Here is a 20,309-nt window from a genome sequence, read left to right on the forward strand (position 1 = left end):
CTACCCTGCTTTATGATCTATTTGACTCTAAATGGAACCATAATTTACTAAATGAACATCATGCTGTATTGAAGGAGACTTGAAACTAGCGATTGAGAACATAAACTCATGTTTGTAGCCATTGTAAGCTATTGATTTACCATTGTTTACTCAAGAATGAAGCTGACTTTGGACTGACGTCTGTATTTTTTCTGCGCAGACCTTCATATCAGCTTCCAACCCCATGAAGGATACACTACTGTCCTGTATTCCAGCATCTCACAAACGCTGCATTATATTTAGACTCACTGCTTTGATTGGCACAACCTGACTACACCGTACCATCCGCTCTTCTCTTGTGAGATTTATTGGTCTTCCTCTGTTTGTTTCTGAGGTGAGAAAATACTCGAACCTCTACAACCTGCACTTCAAGAACAAACGGTATTATTAACAGAGACGTTGTCTGGTAAGCCGTAGCTGGAGAGGCTGGCTCCTCAGGTCAGTAGTCAAGTGAAATAAAACTCAAACTACAATTATCCGCCTCACGGTTGTTTGCCTCCGCCAACCGGTCAAGTTGCAGTTTACATCCATGTCTGTCCAAAATATCATCCCTGCATTATTTGATCCTGTTAGACATTTATGTACAAATTGTCATAGTTAGCAGATGAATTCTTCAGTTATGGCCGGATTTCACGCCATGAACTCCCTCTTACAACCCATGCATGGGCATCTCTACGTATTGCTTTTGTGAAACAGACCTCTTGTTAACTAACACCCAACACCAAGAGGCTAAACTCACCAATAAATCTGCACATTTAGGAAAAATACAAGTTTCTGACTGGATCTAGCTCCGTCAGCAGTGGATTTTGCCACCACTGACAAGTGTCGTCAGAAAGTGACAGAATCATGTCTGGCCTGCATAAATACTCCAGGATTTGCATTCACATGCAGGAGCTTCCCAGTGAAACCACAAACTACTACAGTACTGCTGGAACCTATGCGCCCTACTCGAGGGCATTTAGACAGTATTTGCTGAGTGTGTTGTAGTATCACTCCCTGGAAAGCATTTCTGCGCTGTCTGCTTTTCAACAAACAGCAAACAAACATCTAAATGGAACCATTTTGCACACTAATTAGTGCTCCGGTATATCCCGCTGCACCGGACCTTCTCTGCTTGACTGCATACGTAGCCTTTCTGACACTATACGTGTATTAAGGAGGAGAATTTTAGATCTCTAACACTGTGACAAGGATCCTGTTTAATAATGTGGCTGTAATCCAACAGATACTCTGAGCCATCAGTGGAAATAAAGTTAACTTACCGACTTTAGTCAGCCAACTTATGCAATTCTTTAAAACCAATTTCTCTGGCTTTTTATGGCTGACAACTGGCAATGATAGAAGCATGACTCACTTAAAGCAAATGTAGGTTCCATGTTTCAGTTTGCGAGGACGTCTATTCTCTAAGGAGTTGTCTTTTAAAATGAATGGCGAGTGAGGCGCAACAACTACATAGAGGATGAGACTGAGTGATGCACAAAAGTTGCTGACAAGAGCTGTGGGTGCATAAAGCGCATATCATGAGACGAGTGAGATTGATGGAGAGTTAACGTAGAAACAATCAACAAAGAGACGAGTACAGAGGCAGCGAGGGGGTGAACAAACTTGAGCAGAGAAGAAAATGGATGGACAAGAAAGAAAGACAGTGAATTAATGTAGGAGAGAGGGAGAGATGAGAGAGAAAGAGAGGAAGGGAGTTGATAAAAAAAAAAGCCAGGAGGACTGCAGGAATCCTGAGAGGATCTGTCAGCTCTCGTTGGCTTTGATTTTAATGGAAGCCAGCGCTCCCCTACCTCTAACCCATTTGGCCCTAATTCCAGCGCTGCTTTCCAAACTTTTTAAACTTTAATGGCCCCTTCTTAAGTGCCAGCTGCTGACAACATTGATTTGGCTTTAAGCCTCGCCGTCCTGCACGCCTTTATTTTCTCCTGCAAAATCGACAGAAACATCTATTTTCTGCCATCCTCCTCCACCTCCTACTCATCCGATCCTCCTCCTATCCTCCCTTCATCCGCTCTCCTCTGTTCATTTGATGGTGTCAGCGGTCGGGGGAAAGCTCGTATGAGAACGGATGAAAAGGAATGCTATTTGGATAAGCTGTTCTTTTTAGGGGTGTATGTAGTTATTTTTTGCTGCTTACTTCAATCAGGCTGGGTTGGTAGACGGAGAGGAGATACTTCCTTTGCAGACAGTGAGTGAGATGTTTTATGGTGACACATGAATGCAATGATGTGGTGTTGTGGTGTTGCTGCCCGACGTTCAGAAGGGTATGTAGGGAAGTTTACAAGTGAGCAATGTTGTGTCATCTGGAACTTCCCTATTTTTTTTTGTATCCTAGTTAAACTTTGCTACTAAGGCTGCATTCACACCAGATACGGTGGTGCGGCGAAAACACGTCCTCTTATTCATTTTTAATGTGGGTAGTGTGTTTGGGTTGCGGCTGCGGTGGCTGCAGGGGAGGCCAGAAAAAAACACAGTGGCCTGCGGTGGAAAAGTAGGAACAAAGTCAACTTTTGGAGAAGCGCAACCCAACGTCTTATTGCGGTGGCCAATCACGGCCAGACTGGTGATCCAGAACTGTACAACACAGCTATGACAGAACAAAAGACGTTTATCGTTGTGCAGACAGTGGGCCATTAAAGTCACTTTCCCACACTGCCGCAGAACGCTGTGGTGAATCACCGTACCTCCTGATCTGGTATGAATATAACAAGGGTTCATTGCTGTACTGAGTTGTTGCACTTTGCAAACATAACATCCAAACTAAACAGGAAAGGCCTCCTGTCATGTATTTATCTCTGGATTTCCAATTGATTACAAAGTACAAAAAAGGAAACATAAAAGAACACATCATTTTACGGTGTTTATGAGAACCAATACATACTGGACACCAGTAGGCTGATCGGCAAAGGCAACCATCATTGGACAGCTCCCAAAACCTTTCTGGTCTTAGGATAAGAGTCTTGGACAGCAGACATTATAAATAATCCATTTGAGTTGGACAGGTAAGCAGGAGGAAGTTCTATACTGTAGAATGATCAGTCAATAGTCTTACGACCTTTACCAGCTGGAAGTATTGCTATTTTAGATTTCAGAAAAGTTGCTACTGGAAAATAAAATCACAAAATACAAAAGTGGATCCACATTATCTTTCAAAATATGAACACATGAGCTCTCCAACAGCTGGAAAGTGGGCAATCACAGAATTGTGATTATCTGTTAAACATATTTCATAATCTAAGTACAATAGAATGTTGAATAAGACATTTTTAGGTGATCAAAAAAGTTATATTTAACTGTCATAAACTGAAAACACACTGTGAAAAGGTTAAAGTTGTAAGATGAAAACATGGACAACACCCAGACCGGACAACGCCATAGTAGCGACCTGTCAATCACAACGTAGCCACGCCCTAAAGCATCCCCTGCTTTATGGTCTATTTGACTCTAAATGGGACCATAATTTACATCATTTGCTGGCTACTAGAAAGAATGCAGGTTAAAGGCACTTCAGCATTGGCTTCACTTCTCAGACCTGGAGGTAGCCCACTGGGAATGAATCATGGATGTGTGACATCAAGCGGTGAGACGGTATCAAAATGTAAAAATATATATAAATTCGTCACAGATTATTATAATAACTTTTATAAATGTCAGAAAAACTGGCCGTGGAGTTCAATCTGTCACCTCGGCAGCAATCAAATGTGTGTCTCTAAGCTCAAGGATAAAACATGTCCTCATATGAAATGGACCTTAATAAAATGGATTGCCTGACTGTGCAAGTCATCGTGTCATTGGGCACTACTGTCATGAAATGGTTTCGGGGTACAGAGTGATCTCTAGAAGAGAGTCAGCACAGGGCCGGAGCATGTCCCCATTCAGTATCTTTAAAAATGTCCCTTCGGAACTATCAGCTTTTCAAATGGCTGAGTTGTTATTATTTTACAAACATAAGGCAACAATTTCTAGGATAATGATCCGCACCCAAAGTGCACAATTACATGCATAACCATAATGTGCAAATACTGTAACCTGGAGCTGCTATTTGTGTGGTCACAGCATCTTTTGAGTATTTTAAAATTCAGCTATATACCCATGAATAAGCATATGAATAAGAATGGTTACAGGGGGAATCAAGGGAAACAAGTTGTTTTGACAGAAATTAATGAAAACCAAACCCCGAAACCTAATGCAAAGCATGAAATGTAAAAGTAAATGATGGATTTGAGGGTTTGTTTTTGCAGAGAGAAGTGAAAGAAAAGTTGTTAAAAGAGTGTTTTGCCCTCCTGAGGACAACTTTCAAGTCATTTGGTCACATATGGTTATGAAAAAGGTGAGACGCTAATTCCTCTGCAACGCAAATATTACATTATGACATCAGATATTGTCTATTTTTATCAAATGGCACGCTGACAAACTTGTGAATTAGATCAATGTGATCTTTAAAGCAGAGGTTCTCAATTTTTTTTTCAGCCAAGGACTCCTTACAAGATAGATAATATACCGGGGAGCTTGTCCCTGGAATAAGTAAACGATAATGTACAGCGAGCTGGTCATTGTTGTGAAATATCTTGCATTGCCCAGCAGGGGTTTATTTCACAACAAAGACCTGCTCGTTGTACATTATCCCGCTTATTACACAGCTACTTACTTAAGAAATCAATAATTTGACACAAAATGAGATCAGAACTGCGTCCATAGCAACGGTCTGTTATACATAGCAACAGTCTGTTATACAGAAAGAACAGACCGTAGAAAGCCGTGATTGACCAATCAGAATCGAGTATTCAACAAAGTGAGTAAACTGTGTAATATTTGACGTAGCATATTGTTTTAAAATTCTATCTTAGTTATGTGAAAGAACAACACAAGAGGAATGTATTAGAAAGATATTAGACATGTATTAAACATATTTTGTAGATTTTAGAGTTATAGATTTGTTAGATTAGAACACAATCTATGAACTATTACACTGTGGATTTGAAAAATAAAACATTATTCAATGGACTTTGAAGCCTTTTGTAAAAAAGAAATATATGAATTATATCATGATAATTTAAATGAATGAATCTGAAAAAAATTCACGGACCCCCTGGAAGAGCGGCACGGACCTCTGGGGGTCCCTGGACCCCACTTTGAGAATCACTGCTTTAAAGTGTAAGAGAACATGTTGTGGTTAAATTAGATGTTTTAACACATGCATATCTTTAAATACAAGTTTTGAGTAGCAGGGTAACCAACTGGCAATGATTGATAACTAGATTTAGAAAACTTTTAAAGATTTCTTCTTTTTTTTTTCTTCTTTTTTTAAAAAATAATATAAAGTGGTGCCAAGCAAAGTAAATACTGATTATTCTTCTTATTTGGTGTCTGAAAAGGCTCGTTTTCACTGGTTGGTGCAGCTTGACAGAGCTCTCACTCTTCACTGTTTAGAAGACACTTTCACATCAAGTCTTAATTGAATTTGACAGTTTGATTGTATTAGTTAATCACATCAATGGGAGTCTCAAGCTCACACATACATTTCCTAGAGGACATTGTAATTATTTGGAGCCTTTCTGAACACATTCACACATACTGATAAGGCCCTCTGTGGCATGTAATATGGTAAGCTGTACCTTGGTGAACAGAGGTATCTGGCAAACGGGTGCCATAAGGCTGACAAGACTGGTCCTTCATTTTCTCAAGCCTTACCAAAGGCCCACATCGCAATCCTTGTTACACCCTGCTGCATGCTATTGTTCACCATCAATAAGGAGACATCTATTTATGCAGGGATGACAGAGAGAGAGAGAGAGAGACAGAGACAGAGAGAGAGAGAGAGAGAGAGAGAGAGAGAGAGAGAGAGCGAGAGAGAGAGAGAGAGAGAGGAAGAGAGAGGGAAAATGGATGAATAAAGAAAAGAACGAGACAAAAGAATACATGAAACAGAAAGAAAGAGAAAGAAAGAGATGTCAGAAAAGAGGTAAAAATTATAATCCCCCCTCCCTTCCCCTTTCCCTGGGAAGTGACAGCCACAGTGATGTATAACCCTGGCAGTGGAAAGTTAATTAGATAGGCTGGGTTACTTAGAGATGAAGGACTGAGAGGCTGAGAAAGAGGAGGGAGGCGGAGGATGAGAAGAAGATGTAGGAGAAGAAAGTAAAAAAAAAAAAAGAACAAAAGAAAGGAATAAAAGGCGTGATGGTGAGAGGAGTGAGATGAGTCAGGGAAGAAAGTAGAAAATAGGGGGACAAGGGAGAGAGATGTGACAAGAAGAGAGGTAATAGGGAATGTGAGAGACGGAGTGACATGGTGAGGGGTAGAGGGGAAGTTTAAATAAGAGGCAAAGGGCCTTGTTAAAATTATATTTTTTTTGCCTTGACACTCAAATACAGCTATAACAATGATAGACAGACCCGCCGCAATTCAAGAAGGCTACCATGGGTGCGATCCACAACATAAATTATTACAACAGTCTATCTCTGACAATGGCAGTCCTTGTGCTTGGCGCAAGGACACACTTTAAGATGTCATGTGCCCTGCTGAGCAGGTGATTGGATGTCTGCCCTCCATCAGGGAAGTGCATGACATGGACCAAAAGAACAGAATCAAAAGAAACGCCATCGGGACCTGCACACTCAGGCGACTATCTGGATCCAAAACTGTTTCACTGGAAGACAGCACCCACTCACCGGAACCAAAACCAGCCTTGGGATTTCAGTACTTCTGGACTCTACTTAACGTCCGATAGAACTACCAGTAATCCCGCTATGGTTGCCACAGGGAGTCAGGGGAATAACTCCACAAATAAGTACCTTTAGATTCATCAATTTTATAAACAGCTTATCTTGTTGAGGGTTGCAGTGAGCAGGAGTCTATCCCAGCATGCACTAAGTTAGAGGCAAGTCACCAATCCATCACAAGGCTAACACATAAAAACTGTGTCTGAAATCACTCACTACTCACTGTATAGTGGGCTATATAGTGGACTATATAGTGAGTTTGCCATTTTGTAGCGCTGTCCAAATGTATAGTGAGAATTATTATACCCTATAAAGTGGACTCAAAGTATCCCACAATGCATTGGGAAAAGTAGAGGACAACGATGGTCACTAAACAGGCACTATATACCGTCATGCATTGCGCTGATGGAAAAATGGCAGATGTGGCAGCGCAAAAAAAATAAATATATTTAACATGAACAGAGCAGCACATCACAACATAAACAGCCACAAAGTACTTTGTATTTATTAATTTAGGGAAATAGGCTTATTACCACAACGGCAGATGGCAGCCCATCACCGCTTTACTCTTTCCGTTCTTACCTTAAAATTCCTAGACATATATATACTGCATCACTGCTTACCAGGGGAACTTAAATTCACTCAGAGCATTTTGGTATTAACTATGGACGGTCTAAAAGCCAACGTTGATCTGGCACATTTGAATTGTGCGACAGTAATGACGTAATTAACGGCCCAGGGAAAATGACCCGAGTAGTGTCAGAAAGTGTTTTTCATTTTGCTGATGAGCTCACTAAATAGTCCTCTACATAGTCCACTACATAGAACCTGGACAGTGAGTAGGGAGTAGTGAAGGAGTGGATGATTTCTGCCACAGAGAAACAAACATTCACACCTACGTTCATGTGTGAGGGAATCAGGGAACCTGGAGGAAACCCATTTAAGAGAAAGGGCCAAACTAGCCAGCTCCAAAATTACAGACCATTCTCTCAAATTACTGACTTTCAAATGCTTATTTTGTTCCCTCAATTTAGTAATTTTTCCATCAAAATTGCTCTCTCAAATTAGACTTTTATTCCCTTTGTCACTGCCCTCTGATAGACTGCTTGGACTGCAGTTACATTTTGATGTGGGACTGAGATATGATGACATCCTTCGGCCTTATGGCCGTCTATGACATCCCTCAAAAGTGTTTTATGGGATAAGAAATTGTTTTGCTATAAAAACCTTGATGCTGTGGATATCATCCGGTTCATAAACACACAGCTTCAAGGTTCTCGAGTACTTTATGGTAAAAGATGGATGTAAAAAAACACAGATCTTGTTACTGTTTCAGTAGTCAGTCGGTAGAACTCAAGTGCCGAGAAGGTTTTGCATCACACGTTAAGGTTACAGACTTTAACAAGCATGTGGGGAAATACTTTGACTGATCCTTTGTAGCTCAGTTCAAAATCTATCAATCCACCTGATATATTACTGGTGAGCTGGTTGGAGCTTATTCAATAATATGCATTTAACTTTGACTTGAGGTAGACATTTTTGTACTCTTTCAAGTCCGGATTTATAGTGAGTCTTGTAAAATACACACTTTGCAATGTTTGCAGAACCCAGCATACCAGTGGTGGAAGAAGTACTCAGATCTTTTACTTAAGTAAAAGTAGTAATACCACAGTGTAAATATACTCCGTTAAAAGTCCTGCACTCAAGATTTTACTTTAGTAAAAGTACAAAATGATTAGTATTAATTAGTATTAAAATACAACAAAAGTAAAAGTACTCATTATACAGGCTTCCCATTTCAGAGTAATATATATTATATTATTATATTATAGTTAGTGATGCATTCATGTGTTCATCACTTTAATGTTGCAGCTGGTAAAGGTGGGGCTCATTTTAATGACTGTATATACTGCTGGGTAGTTTAATCTATAATAATATATGATCATTTATTAGTTGATTATATTTATTATTAATACTCTAAATCTGCAAAGTAACTAAAGCTGTCAAATAAGTAGTCTGGAGTAGAAGTATAAAGTAGCAAAAAATGGAAATAAAATTTAAAAAATTGTACTTAAGTACATTACTTGAGTAAATGTACTTAGTTGTGTAACGCTCATAATTTAAGTTTAGTATTTCATTTTATTTAGTACAACTACCTCGCTGGATCAAACTGTACTATGCTCACCTCTCTGTAATAAACCGTGTGCCACTCTGCCTGGCTGCACATATTAATTATACATTGGAAAAGTCCACCATCTATTCTGACATTCTGTCTTATTATTTTGTTACCGATATACCGGAGCTGTCCCAAGAGTTTGGTGCCCTCTGTGTGCTTAATTTAACTCAGACCTCCTGGTGTCGGACGAAGTCGTGTACTTTTCAAATGTAAGACCCGGTGGACGGAAACAAGATCAGGAAATGAGAGGGAAGAAGAAAGGAGCAGGGGGACTGTTGTTTTCAGAGACTTCTGTTATCTGTGTGTGTGTGTGTGTGTGTGTGTGTGTGTGCGCTTGGCGGGCTGTGCATGGGAATGTGAGAGTGTGTGTATTTTGTGTTCGAGGACAGTGTATGCGTATGTGTGTGTGCGTGTGACTGACAATGACAGTGAGTGCGACGAGCGAGAGGGGGCCATTCTTCTGTTAATTACTGAGTTAATGACACACTATGCTCCAGCGGACATGCAACATGGCAGGCTGATGCACACACACACACACACACACACACACACACCCACACAGACACACACACACACACACAAGGGAAATGGCTAAGTCTGCTTCTGTGCTCACGCAACGTGGCAGGCTGCTATATGCAAAGAGCTTGACAGTGAGATGGCAGGCTAACAATGATACACACACACAGACACAAACACACACACACACACACACACACAAATACAAACACACTCACACACACACACACACACACACACACACACACAGCAGCAACTGACAGGGAACCTCATCAAACCAGCTTTAATGAAGTCACTTCTCCCAAACAGAAGAGGGGAAGAAAGGAGGGATGAGAGGAGGAGGGCAGAAAAGGAGGACAAGGTCGCCTGGATTGATGACGCTCATTAGCCTAATAAGGTACTTTAATGAAGCGGGCCCAACACTATGGAGTGCCATAGACTCTAAAGACACACACAAATACACCTCACTAGTTTGTGTTGTCCCCTGTATTTACACATGAACGTAGCTATTTTTGTCAATTTCTCTCACAAACAAAAAACCAACACAGCCCAGACACATACATGAATTGTGGTCTCAAAACATACTCATCACTTCATTCTCTCAGACATTTTCACATACAAACACACAAACGAAGCGCCGTATAGAAACACACTCACCTCTCCTTCTGAGGACTGCAAGAGCAGGTCTTTCCTACAGGACGCCGTGAAGTCTCCCACCCCAGCATTGACCTCCACCCCTCTGGGGGCCTCCAGCGTCAGGGTCCGAGTCGGCGACTCCAGCCTGAGAATCATAAACACACTCTTTAGTCATGCTGCAAGCTGTGGAGAAACCCACCTGCAGAGACATACATTATGAAGAGGAGCCTGATGCTTCGGCTATACCACTAGAGGATCAATAATGAGTTGACTGCGAACAAGGTTCTCAATCCCCCAGCTGCTCAATCAAAAGCAGCAGAAGACTATGGTTGGACTGGTAAAGCTAATATAACAAAGAAAAAATCAAGACTCCCTAATTCAATGTTTAGTCTTGACTAAAGACCTCTGTGGAGTATAATCCCCTGGAGATACGTGATGTTAAACATTAAACAACATGCTGCCTCTTGAATACACAACATGAACCTGAAGAGGGAATTAGTTAGTGCTGTTTTTGTTATATTGTACACTTTTGAGCTAAAACCTAAATCATGTTGGATTTGGATGTTTCGAGATGAGCACATGTGAAAACTGTTGACTGTCACAATTACTGTGCCTTCAATGGGAATTCTTAATTAAAATCATTTCACTTTGGTGGAAGTGTTCTCTGTGCTTGCATAAGCACAAATGTGAAGATATTTTCAAAATCGGTCAAACCGTTCGGCTGAAAAGTGAGTTTTTCTGATCATACTATATCTAGTATTTAGGCACATTGGACTGCTCTTTTTACAAGACTCCATTATATTTTAGGTCCCATGTGTCCAAATACAAGATATAGTATGATAAGAAAATGGCTATATGTCAGATATATTTATTTTTTATATTTGGTATCTATGAATTTATAACAAGTTGAAAATCAAAGATATGCACATTTATGCAGTGAAAAACATTTAATAAACACAAAATTAGCTGTTTTTTCCTAATTTTTAAAAAATCCTGATTGTGATTTTTTTTTATGTGATCTAAAAAATTCAAAATTGTACTGTTAGCTACTTACCAAAAGTATGTCCGTACCAAATTTCAAGACTTTTGACCAATCAGAATAAATGTTGTGTAATTTGTCCTTATCATTCTAAATATAGTCTTTGGGCACAAATGGGTTAAAATGACACACATGTTTATATATATATACATATATATATATATACACACACACACACACACACACATTAATCAGGCAATTACAATTGTGGATAAAAAGCCAAGTTCTTAACAAATCCAATAAGTTTTGATCATTTTATTAAACATATTGATATTAGACTTATCAATAACTACCTAAATAATCAGCTTCCTAAGGTGCTCGGCGACATGATGGAGCCTCTTAGGGTTTCTGGCTCGACAACACAAAGTCATTTGGTGAATTATTTTGCAGCGCTTAAGCTCACTGTATGGTGAGAATTGCTGTTTTTTTTTTTTTTTTTTTGTTTAGTTTCTCATTTTACTGTGTACCAAGTCTTTACTTTGCCTTTGAGAAAACCTACAAGAAAATGAATATGAAGAATTGTTCTACTGCACTGCTCCAAAGTGCTCTGGCCATGGTTGGCGTCACTCCCCTTGGAGCGTACGGGGTCAGTAGCTAAGTCTGCGACTCCAAGTTGAAAACAATATGAGATGATTAAACAGCTTGGTGGTGTTAGATAAGCACAGTGCGTCGCTCAAGGGCATGTTGGCAAGTGAAATTAAATAGGGCGCTTTCGGCAAAGCAGACAGAATTACAATTTATGAAGTGTGAGTAGAACACATTAAACAGCACGCTCACAACAAAGATCAAATAATAAAAAAAAAAAAAAAAAAAAAGCTTTGCTATAAGGGCACTTTTCCAGACAAGCTTTGCTCAAGGGTACTTCAGAAGGTTGGTTTTCCAATCCCTAATGAAAGGTTGAAGGGATAAAGCGTTGAAGCCAAAGGGTAGATTAACTGAATTTATGACGTGCGTCCAGTCTGTGGCCAAACTACAGAGAGACATAAACAGGCATCAGTGCTTCGGCTAAAGGCGCTTTGGCTGAGGGGCGATCGACCCAAGCTTCCTCTGTTAATGTCCTTCACTTCACTAGAGTCCCCAGGATGGAGAAAATGTATATTTGTCATGGTCCCTCGTTTCTAGTTTCAGCTGTTTACCCCTTCCTTGTGTTTCTCGTTGGTTCCCTGTTCGTTCTCTCACTCTCTGTCTCTCTCTCTCTGTCGGTCTGAGTGTATTTGTCTGGGTGTGGCGCTGAGTCTCACTCCTACTGCCAATCCACCTGCACACCTACAATCCATCCTATCATCAAGCTCCTGCAGTATAATTACGCTGGCTTTACACTCCAGTCTTTGCCTAATCGTTCCGTTCGCCAACGTTATACTAACACTACGGCCGATCTTAAACAACAATTAGAGGGATCTGTTTGCAGAAACAAAAAAGTCAAAGTACACGTCAAATACATTTTTCCCAAAGATGATTTCTGACATTTTAGTTAGTTCTTAGTTCTTAGTTATTTGATGGTATAAAAACTGGGTGAGACGTCATGCTGACAGCTGTGAGTCTCTCTCGCTGACAAGCTGCGCCCGTGCTTGGCTCGCGATTGGTTTGGGCAGTTGACCTCGATACCGCGGCTCCACCGCCCGATCACTACTGCGCAGACTCTGGCTCCAAATTACGTAAAAATCTCAAGATGGCAGCTCCAGTATCCGGGATATTTTGGCTTCACTTTACCTCGCCCAGCGCCCGACGGCCCAGCTCACCCTGTCTGCTCTGCTCCACCGTAAAGCCCTGGCTAAGCTCTCAAAACCCCATCTCACCTACTTCTTAATAAAACTGCATTGAACAGTTCTCAGTCCTTGTCCGAGTTCTGCTTTTGGGTTCAACAGTAACGCAGTCCAACGATGTCCTCCTCTCAGGCCCTTCGGCGAGGAATAATTCTGCATTTCAGGGTTTCGATCTAAAGATCCAAACATTAGCAGACAGAAAAAAAAGCTCCCTTGGCTCCAGTGGTTTTCCGTATTTGGTTGCACCAACGTAATGAACATGCACTTTAAAAGATATTTCTGTCTCAACATCACTCCTATTACGATGCTTTCATTTTCATGGTGTTTACGCTTCATTAGTTGTTTGTTTTATTCTATTGCAAAAACGATTCACCTTGGAGAAGCCATTTAGTTGAGTGTTTGTTTTTTTTAAATACGTCCTTTTAGAGAAAATAAAATCATCAACTGATTGAGTTAATTCCATTAATTCTAAATGCAGATTCGTTGGATTTTAGAGGTTTCCTTCATTGAGTTGCAACAAGCCGAAGTAGAGCACATTACTAGTGTCGAGATAATGCCACCTGATTTAAGAAAACGCTTGAAGCGGGCTGGTTTGCATCAGAATGAAGTCATCTCACCCCACTAGTTTCTCTGCTCTTATTTAAATGAAAATGGGAGTTTTTTGAGTCCGCATCAGACTAAATGACTCAAGATGTGCTGTGCACTTTGCTTGGTGTAATGGAAAGACCTTTACAAATCAAACCATTCCCTCCGTCAGCATGTCTGAGTTTGCTGTTTGTCAGCGCTAACCGTGGTATTTATTCTAGGTTGAAGGTGAAGGTACTGGAGGTGTAGAGGAGTCGTGAGGTGGATTAAAGGCGAGGGATGGTTCGCTGCTGTGCGGTGCTGAGCATCCGAGTGATATAATAAGTGTTGGAAGCAGACACTTCACATTGGGCCTGTGAAAACAGAGTGTACGCCGCAGCAGTCGGAGGTTAAGAAGAAGAGAAACAAAGAGAGAGACAGACGGATAGACAAGAGATTAAAAGCGAGTTTGAGGGAATGAAAACAGGAAAATGCATCCTATTATTCATTATCCTTTGCATGTGCAATGGACAGAGAGAGAGAGAGAGAGAGAGAGAGAGAGAGAGCTTGCTGGCCTAGTCAACATCAGTGATGTGAGGATCTTCGTCTGGTTTGACAGTTGAGGCAATTACAGTGACGCTGCTGCAGGCTGAAACCAGCTCTGATGGGCAGGCACACACATCCATACTGACTACCTATCACTCTATGTCTCTCGGTCCTCTCTCTCCGTCTCAACGTCGCACTCCCTACTCGCTTTCACCTCTGTTTTAACTCACCTGTCTGCTACTTTCTTTACCTCAGTTTCCCCCTCATTTTTAAATTGCCCATATAGATACATAATGTAGCATATCTGCACATTTGTCAGGTGGGAAACTCCTATTTCCAGGATGTCAACTATTCGGTTACACAGTTTGACCAGCGCAAACTTTTTAAAAATGTTGAACTTGGCATATAAAGAGGCTTTTGGCACTGAAGGAGAAATGTAATGAGGAGCCGGAGGGAAATGGAAGAGTGTCCGAGTGGGAGATTCTGTAACTTGTATGATAATGCGTTCAATTCTTAAACCGCAAGAACAAATCAATTCTGTCACTGTCAGTAGTTGGCAACAGAAACCCCCAGAAAAAAAAAGCTGCTGTGTGATGCATTATAGTGAGTATGACCAGGATGAATGGCTTTCATAATAAAATTGCCATGAACATCGATTAAGAGCTGAAAAATTGGGTTTGAGGTTTCAACTTGATTAACTTTGGATAATTTATGTGTTGGATGATAGTCTGGAGGCCAGTGTTAATGCTGTGTATTTTATTACTGTTCTGTGAATGATGATGCTCTTAATTTATGAATGTGTCTTGTGCTCGTGTACTTGAGGTATCAGCATTCTCATATGGGCCTCGAAATTACTCGTTAAGTTGTGAATTTGAGGAAAATAATTTCTTAAAAAATGTTTTGACAAAGAATAGATAGCCTCAGCTGCACTTTGTGTGTTTTGTGTTTAGTTCTAATTAGCAAATGTTAGCATTGCAACTAGGAATGTGTGCGATTAGTCGATTAAACGTTGCTACCCTGTTGTTACCAATATACTAGTCAGTTAAACATATTATTCATTTTTTAATGTGCAGCAGCCGGCAGATAGCGCCGTATCAAATGTCTTTTTTTCAATGGAATCTTTGATTTAAGTTTTCAAATGAAGCTTTGAATGTCTGTCGTCATCTTTTATGACGTTATCACCCTAATAAAATGTAGGAATTATGATTTTGTGTTGTGGTTATATAAATGTAATTTATGGTGCTGTTATGCTTGATCACCCCATGAATACAGGTGCGTGCGGGAGAGTAAACAGTTTTTTGACTGCAAAGAAAAGTGGTTTTCGAAAGGCTAAATGCCAACAATATGTTAGATAAAAAGATGATGTGAATTTTGCAAATGATTACATCTATCTTTATTCAATAAATTTGGACTTTTGGACTGAGGACTGTGACAGTTAATGTTACAGAGATGATCGAGGGTTGAATGCCACGTCGCTTGCTTTGTGTGTGTGTTTGAGAGAGAGAGAGAGGGGAAGAGCAGGTGGAAGGTAATAAAACTTGCACACTAATGGTAGCTTATAAGCAATGCCAAACCATGACTCCTCTTAGACCACAGTCCCCGCTGGCGACTCATCAAATATTACACCACGCACCGGGTTCGTGAGGCGCATCCCTAACTGGGCGGCCGGAGTGGACACTGGGGACACATTGATTTCAGCGGCATCGAAAATGCAATTTGGTTATTGAAAAATATGATTAACAATTTCAAACGGCTCTTATACACAATGTTTAATCTTATAGATTAAATTGTGTTTTCTGAATGTTTTCTTAATTTTAGACAAGTCGTCTAGTCTAAGTTTAAACTTCCGTTTAAACATCAGAGAAAGTAGTCGTTAGGAACATCCCTATGCTAAGACGCTCAACTAAGATGATGAACAGGTTAAACATTACTGCATACCTGCTAAACATCAGTATGTTACCATTGTTATTGTGAATATGTTACCATGCTCACATTAGCATTAGGCTCAAAGCACCTCTGTGTCTAAGTACAGCCTCACAGAGATGCTGGCGTCGCTGTAGACTCTTAGTCTTGTTGGTACTTGAAAAAATGACCTCTTTTGATACATCATTATTTACATTAAAATACACAAATGTAAACGGTGTGTAGATGGGGATGCAGACGAAATACATGGTCTAATATGACTTCTCTGTCTAAACCCAAAATGAGTTTTATTATTCTAACATACTCTTTTGCTTGTTCTTTCACTTGCAGCAAACTCATATTTCCCCCAGGAAACAGTAATTTGAAGATCTCAACGCTGGTTAAGCTGTACATTCTTACATTGAATGCCCTCCATATTAATATGGTCTTACTCTTAGCCATGCTAGTGACATGGCTCTAGAGATGACGATGCCAGTCAGTCGATAAGTCCATCACTTTGGTCCGGACTGAATTATGTCAACAACTATTTGATGGATTGCCATGACATTTTGTACAGATATTCATGTTCCTCGGAGGATGAATCCTAACGACTTAGGTGGTCCACTGATGTTTCCTCTAGCGCCACCGTTTGTGGTTTCAAGTGGAACATTTCTGTAACTATTGGATGGATTGTCCTGATATTTGGAGACATTCTTGACCCCCTCATGGTGAATTGTAATAATGACTTTGGTGATCTCCTTACTTTAACCATTCGCTCAAAATGTATTTTCTCCAATACTTTGGTTTACCAAATACTTGCAGAACTAATTGGCATTCCCATCAGCCCCAGCTGTACTTTGTCTTTAGTGCTAAATGACAAATGTTAACATGCTAAACTAAGATGGTGAACATTGTAAACATTACACTTGCTCACCATCAGTATTTGAACATTCATTTTGAGCATGTTAGCATGCTGACATTAGCATTTAGCTAACAAAGTGGAACCCCACAAAGAGTCGCTAGAATTGACTCTTGTTTGGTCTATAAGATGTCCGAAAATGGTGAAAAAAGTTTGCTCAGTGTTTCCCAAAGCCAAAGACGACGTCCTGCAATGTCTTGTTTCGTCCACAACTCAAAGATATTCAGTTTACCGTCATAGAGGAGTAAAGAAACCAGAAAATATTTACATTTAAGAAGCTGGAATCAGAGAATTTTGAAAAAAAATACTCAAACCAATTAGTCGATTATGAAAATATTTGGCGGTTAATTTAATAGTTGAAAACTAATAGTAATAAATCAATTAGTCCTTTAATTTTTACAATTAATGGTGTCCTTCCTTCATGGTATTATGTCTTGTGACTATCAACTATCAAAGTAAAACACATGAAGCACTGTTTCACAGACACAAATGCTCATTCTCACATCTACAGTCTCTCTAAGTCACTCAGTGACACTCATAAACAAACATATGCACACACGCACGCACGCACGCACGCACGCACACACACACACACACACACACACACATACACACACATACACACACACAGCCACATAAAGTTTCTGGTCAGGCCTGTTCGTGAATGTGTTTTTTCATGGTGCAGATAGCAGGAGTCTGCAGCTAAGCCGTTATCTTTGCAATTCATTATTATTAGAGAAAACTGTCTTCCCTCCCTCTCTGCTTCCAATTCTTACATTATTCCCCTCTCTCTCTCTCTCTCTCTCTCTCTCTCTCTCCCTCTCTCTCATCCCAACCATCCCTCGCCCCTCCTCTCTCTCATAGATCTGTTTTGACCTTCAGTTGTGACAAGGCCATTTTATACAGCACCATATTTGTCCAACCTGACAAGATAAGCAGGACAGAAATACATCAACATGAAATGGTTTTTATCTTAATTCATTTCTAGGGAAAAAAAACAGAGGAAGAAGGGGAGGGGAAGGTCTCAGATATTCAAAAAGAATAAAACAAGAGAGGAAAAGAAGAGGAGAGGAGACTAATTTCAGCACATTTTAAGAAACACGTTATCTAAGAATCCTCAGATATGCATCTGTCGGAAATATAAATAGGGAGCTACAGTACAATCCGAAATCCCATTTGTATATTTTCATGTTAACATTTTATATCTCAGCTTGATCTTCACTCCAATTTCGTCCTATATGCCGCTGCCTATATTCACTGAATGTATTCCTAATTCCCATTATGTTTAAATACTGACTCTGTGTCCTGCCTGCGAGGCACGGCGGTGTTTGCAACACTGAACAGGGCAGTCCAGGGTCAAGTTTGTAGAGCTCAAGTAATTACGGTGTTCAACTGTCAGACACTTGGCCCTGACATTGGACCTAATCCCAGGTAAACCCATTTAAAATGTGTCAGTAACTTCTGCTTCAGTATGAATAATTAATGTTGAATATGTAAATATCTGAGGATTGCAGGAAAAAAAAAAAGATAAGTCCGTTGTCCGTTGACTTCTGTTTATATCAGAGTGCCTCATAGAACCAGCTCTCTAAACTCACTAGGACATTTTGACTTATCATAGCAGAAAAAGCAGGTGTTACTAATAACAATAACGATGGCTGCGTTCTATTCAAGTGTCCCAGTGAGCCGTGACAGTGAGCCAGCATGCCCAATACCAGCACCCTGAAAACGAAGCAGCTAAATGGAATTCAGCCATTGTATTATTTGCACTTGTGCTTTTCCTTCTGCATACTAAATCAGTCGTTTTGAGTTATTTTCTTGCATCCTGGGCGCTCACATAACTCAAATAATGTTACAAGAATTTGGAGGAACATTTTGCAAACCACATTTTAAGGCCCTTTTGTATTTGAAGTGTTATTTTCTAGTTCCCTACATGGCATTTTGGCTGTAAAGGCCAAGCATGAATTTTGAAAATAGCGGCTTGTGACATTTTAATGACCGAAACATCAGCTCGTTCCTTTCGGTTTCAAAGTCAGCTTAGAATTGGATGTTGTTTATAGTTGTCTTACCTCTACTTATTTCACTTTCACACTTTCAGTTTGTTGAAGTGAAACCCAACTATTTCATTTCGAGACGCTAATGCTTTTGTGTACAGCCACTGCCTTAAAGCGGGGGGTAGGCAGAATATTTTTGGCATCATCGGGCAAAAATTCCATAATACCCTTTCAGCATATTGTAATTCAAGTGTTCTGTGAGGAAACTAGACTTCTGCACCTCCTCATGGCTCTGTTTTCAGGCTTTAAAAAAATCTAGTGCGTGAGAGCGTTCCCATTGGCTGTTCTAGAAATGCAGATGTGCCTGCACGTCCCTTCAGATGGTGAAAGCCTGATTCAACGGCGGAACATCCTGCAGGAAAAGTAGCTCTTCGAGCATTGGCAACAACTGCCTATACGCTGCAAAGCAACCCAAAAAAGGAAGACGGACTTATCAGAAAGAGTCGGACAATACCGGCGAAGCTTTTCAGTGATGGAGAGAAACTGTTGCTAATAGTTTAACATTCTGCTCAAAGCTGCGGCAAGCGCTGTGAGCTAGTCTCACGGCTACGGTAGCTACAGCAGTAGCTCGGGGAAAGCATGATTTTCTCTGTAATCTCTCTGATAGTTAAGTGTTCTGCGTGAGCTCACCGTGGATGAATAAAGAGAACGGAGCTCACAGCTGAGACGGTTAACGTTAGTAGAAGGCAAGACAATTAGCAACACTTTCTCTTCACGTTTGCAAAGGAAACATGACAGTAATTCTCCTAGAACTGACGCTATTATGTCGGCATCAGGATCACAATCACGATCGGGATGATGTTTTGAAATTAATGACCAGTACTCGTAAAGGTTAATGTATGAACCGCGTGCTGATACGCCCGTGCTCATCTGGTGGGCTTAGGACAGAGTGGGCAGAGAGGAGAGCTGCAGGATGACGGCAGTGTTTTCAAATTATTGCATTTCTTTTTGACTTTTCCAGAAAACTGCCTAACCTGGGGTACCACTTGAATTACAACATGCTGAATAGTTATTATGGAATTTTTATCCCAATAACACAAAAATAAACTGCCTCCGTCAGTTTCAATGTGAGGCATGGCAGATTTCTTTTTTTTTAGTAACCTGCACAAACCCCCAGGATCACACTTTCTAGACTGTCCAACACATCCACGGATCCACTCAATGCTGTTATGGGTGCATACAACTTATATCAGCATTTCAGTGATATCAGAAATTTTATCTATAGAGTTCATAATTACTAAATGTGAAAAAAAGGGACAGAAAACTTCCCAGAATTTCCCTTGAGGTCTCCTACGAGCTCGGTCCTCTCGCCATGGGATGCACCTGCACTCATTCAAGAGAAATGACTTCATTTGGTGTATTTCTGAAAGCAGTGTGGGAAGTTGTGAGAAAAAAATCGAGCTGGAAATGTTGGAATCGGGGCTTTTTAGTGT

General features: G+C 40.4%; 1 protein-coding gene across 2 annotated transcripts in view; it reads right to left on the bottom strand.

The window, feature by feature from the left end:
* Nucleotides 1–20,309, bottom strand: part of LOC119486018 (zeta-sarcoglycan) — a 396,811-nt gene that overhangs the window by 13,635 nt on the left and 362,867 nt on the right. For both annotated transcript variants that reach the window (XM_037765910.1, XM_037765911.1), the window contains exon 7: nucleotides 10,114–10,237. In XM_037765910.1, coding sequence (XP_037621838.1) covers nucleotides 10,114–10,237 — 124 coding nt within the window. The remainder of the gene's footprint in view (nucleotides 1–10,113; nucleotides 10,238–20,309) is intronic.

This window comes from Sebastes umbrosus, chromosome 3, assembly GCF_015220745.1.
Source record: "Sebastes umbrosus isolate fSebUmb1 chromosome 3, fSebUmb1.pri, whole genome shotgun sequence".
NCBI lineage: Eukaryota > Metazoa > Chordata > Actinopteri > Perciformes > Sebastidae > Sebastes > Sebastes umbrosus.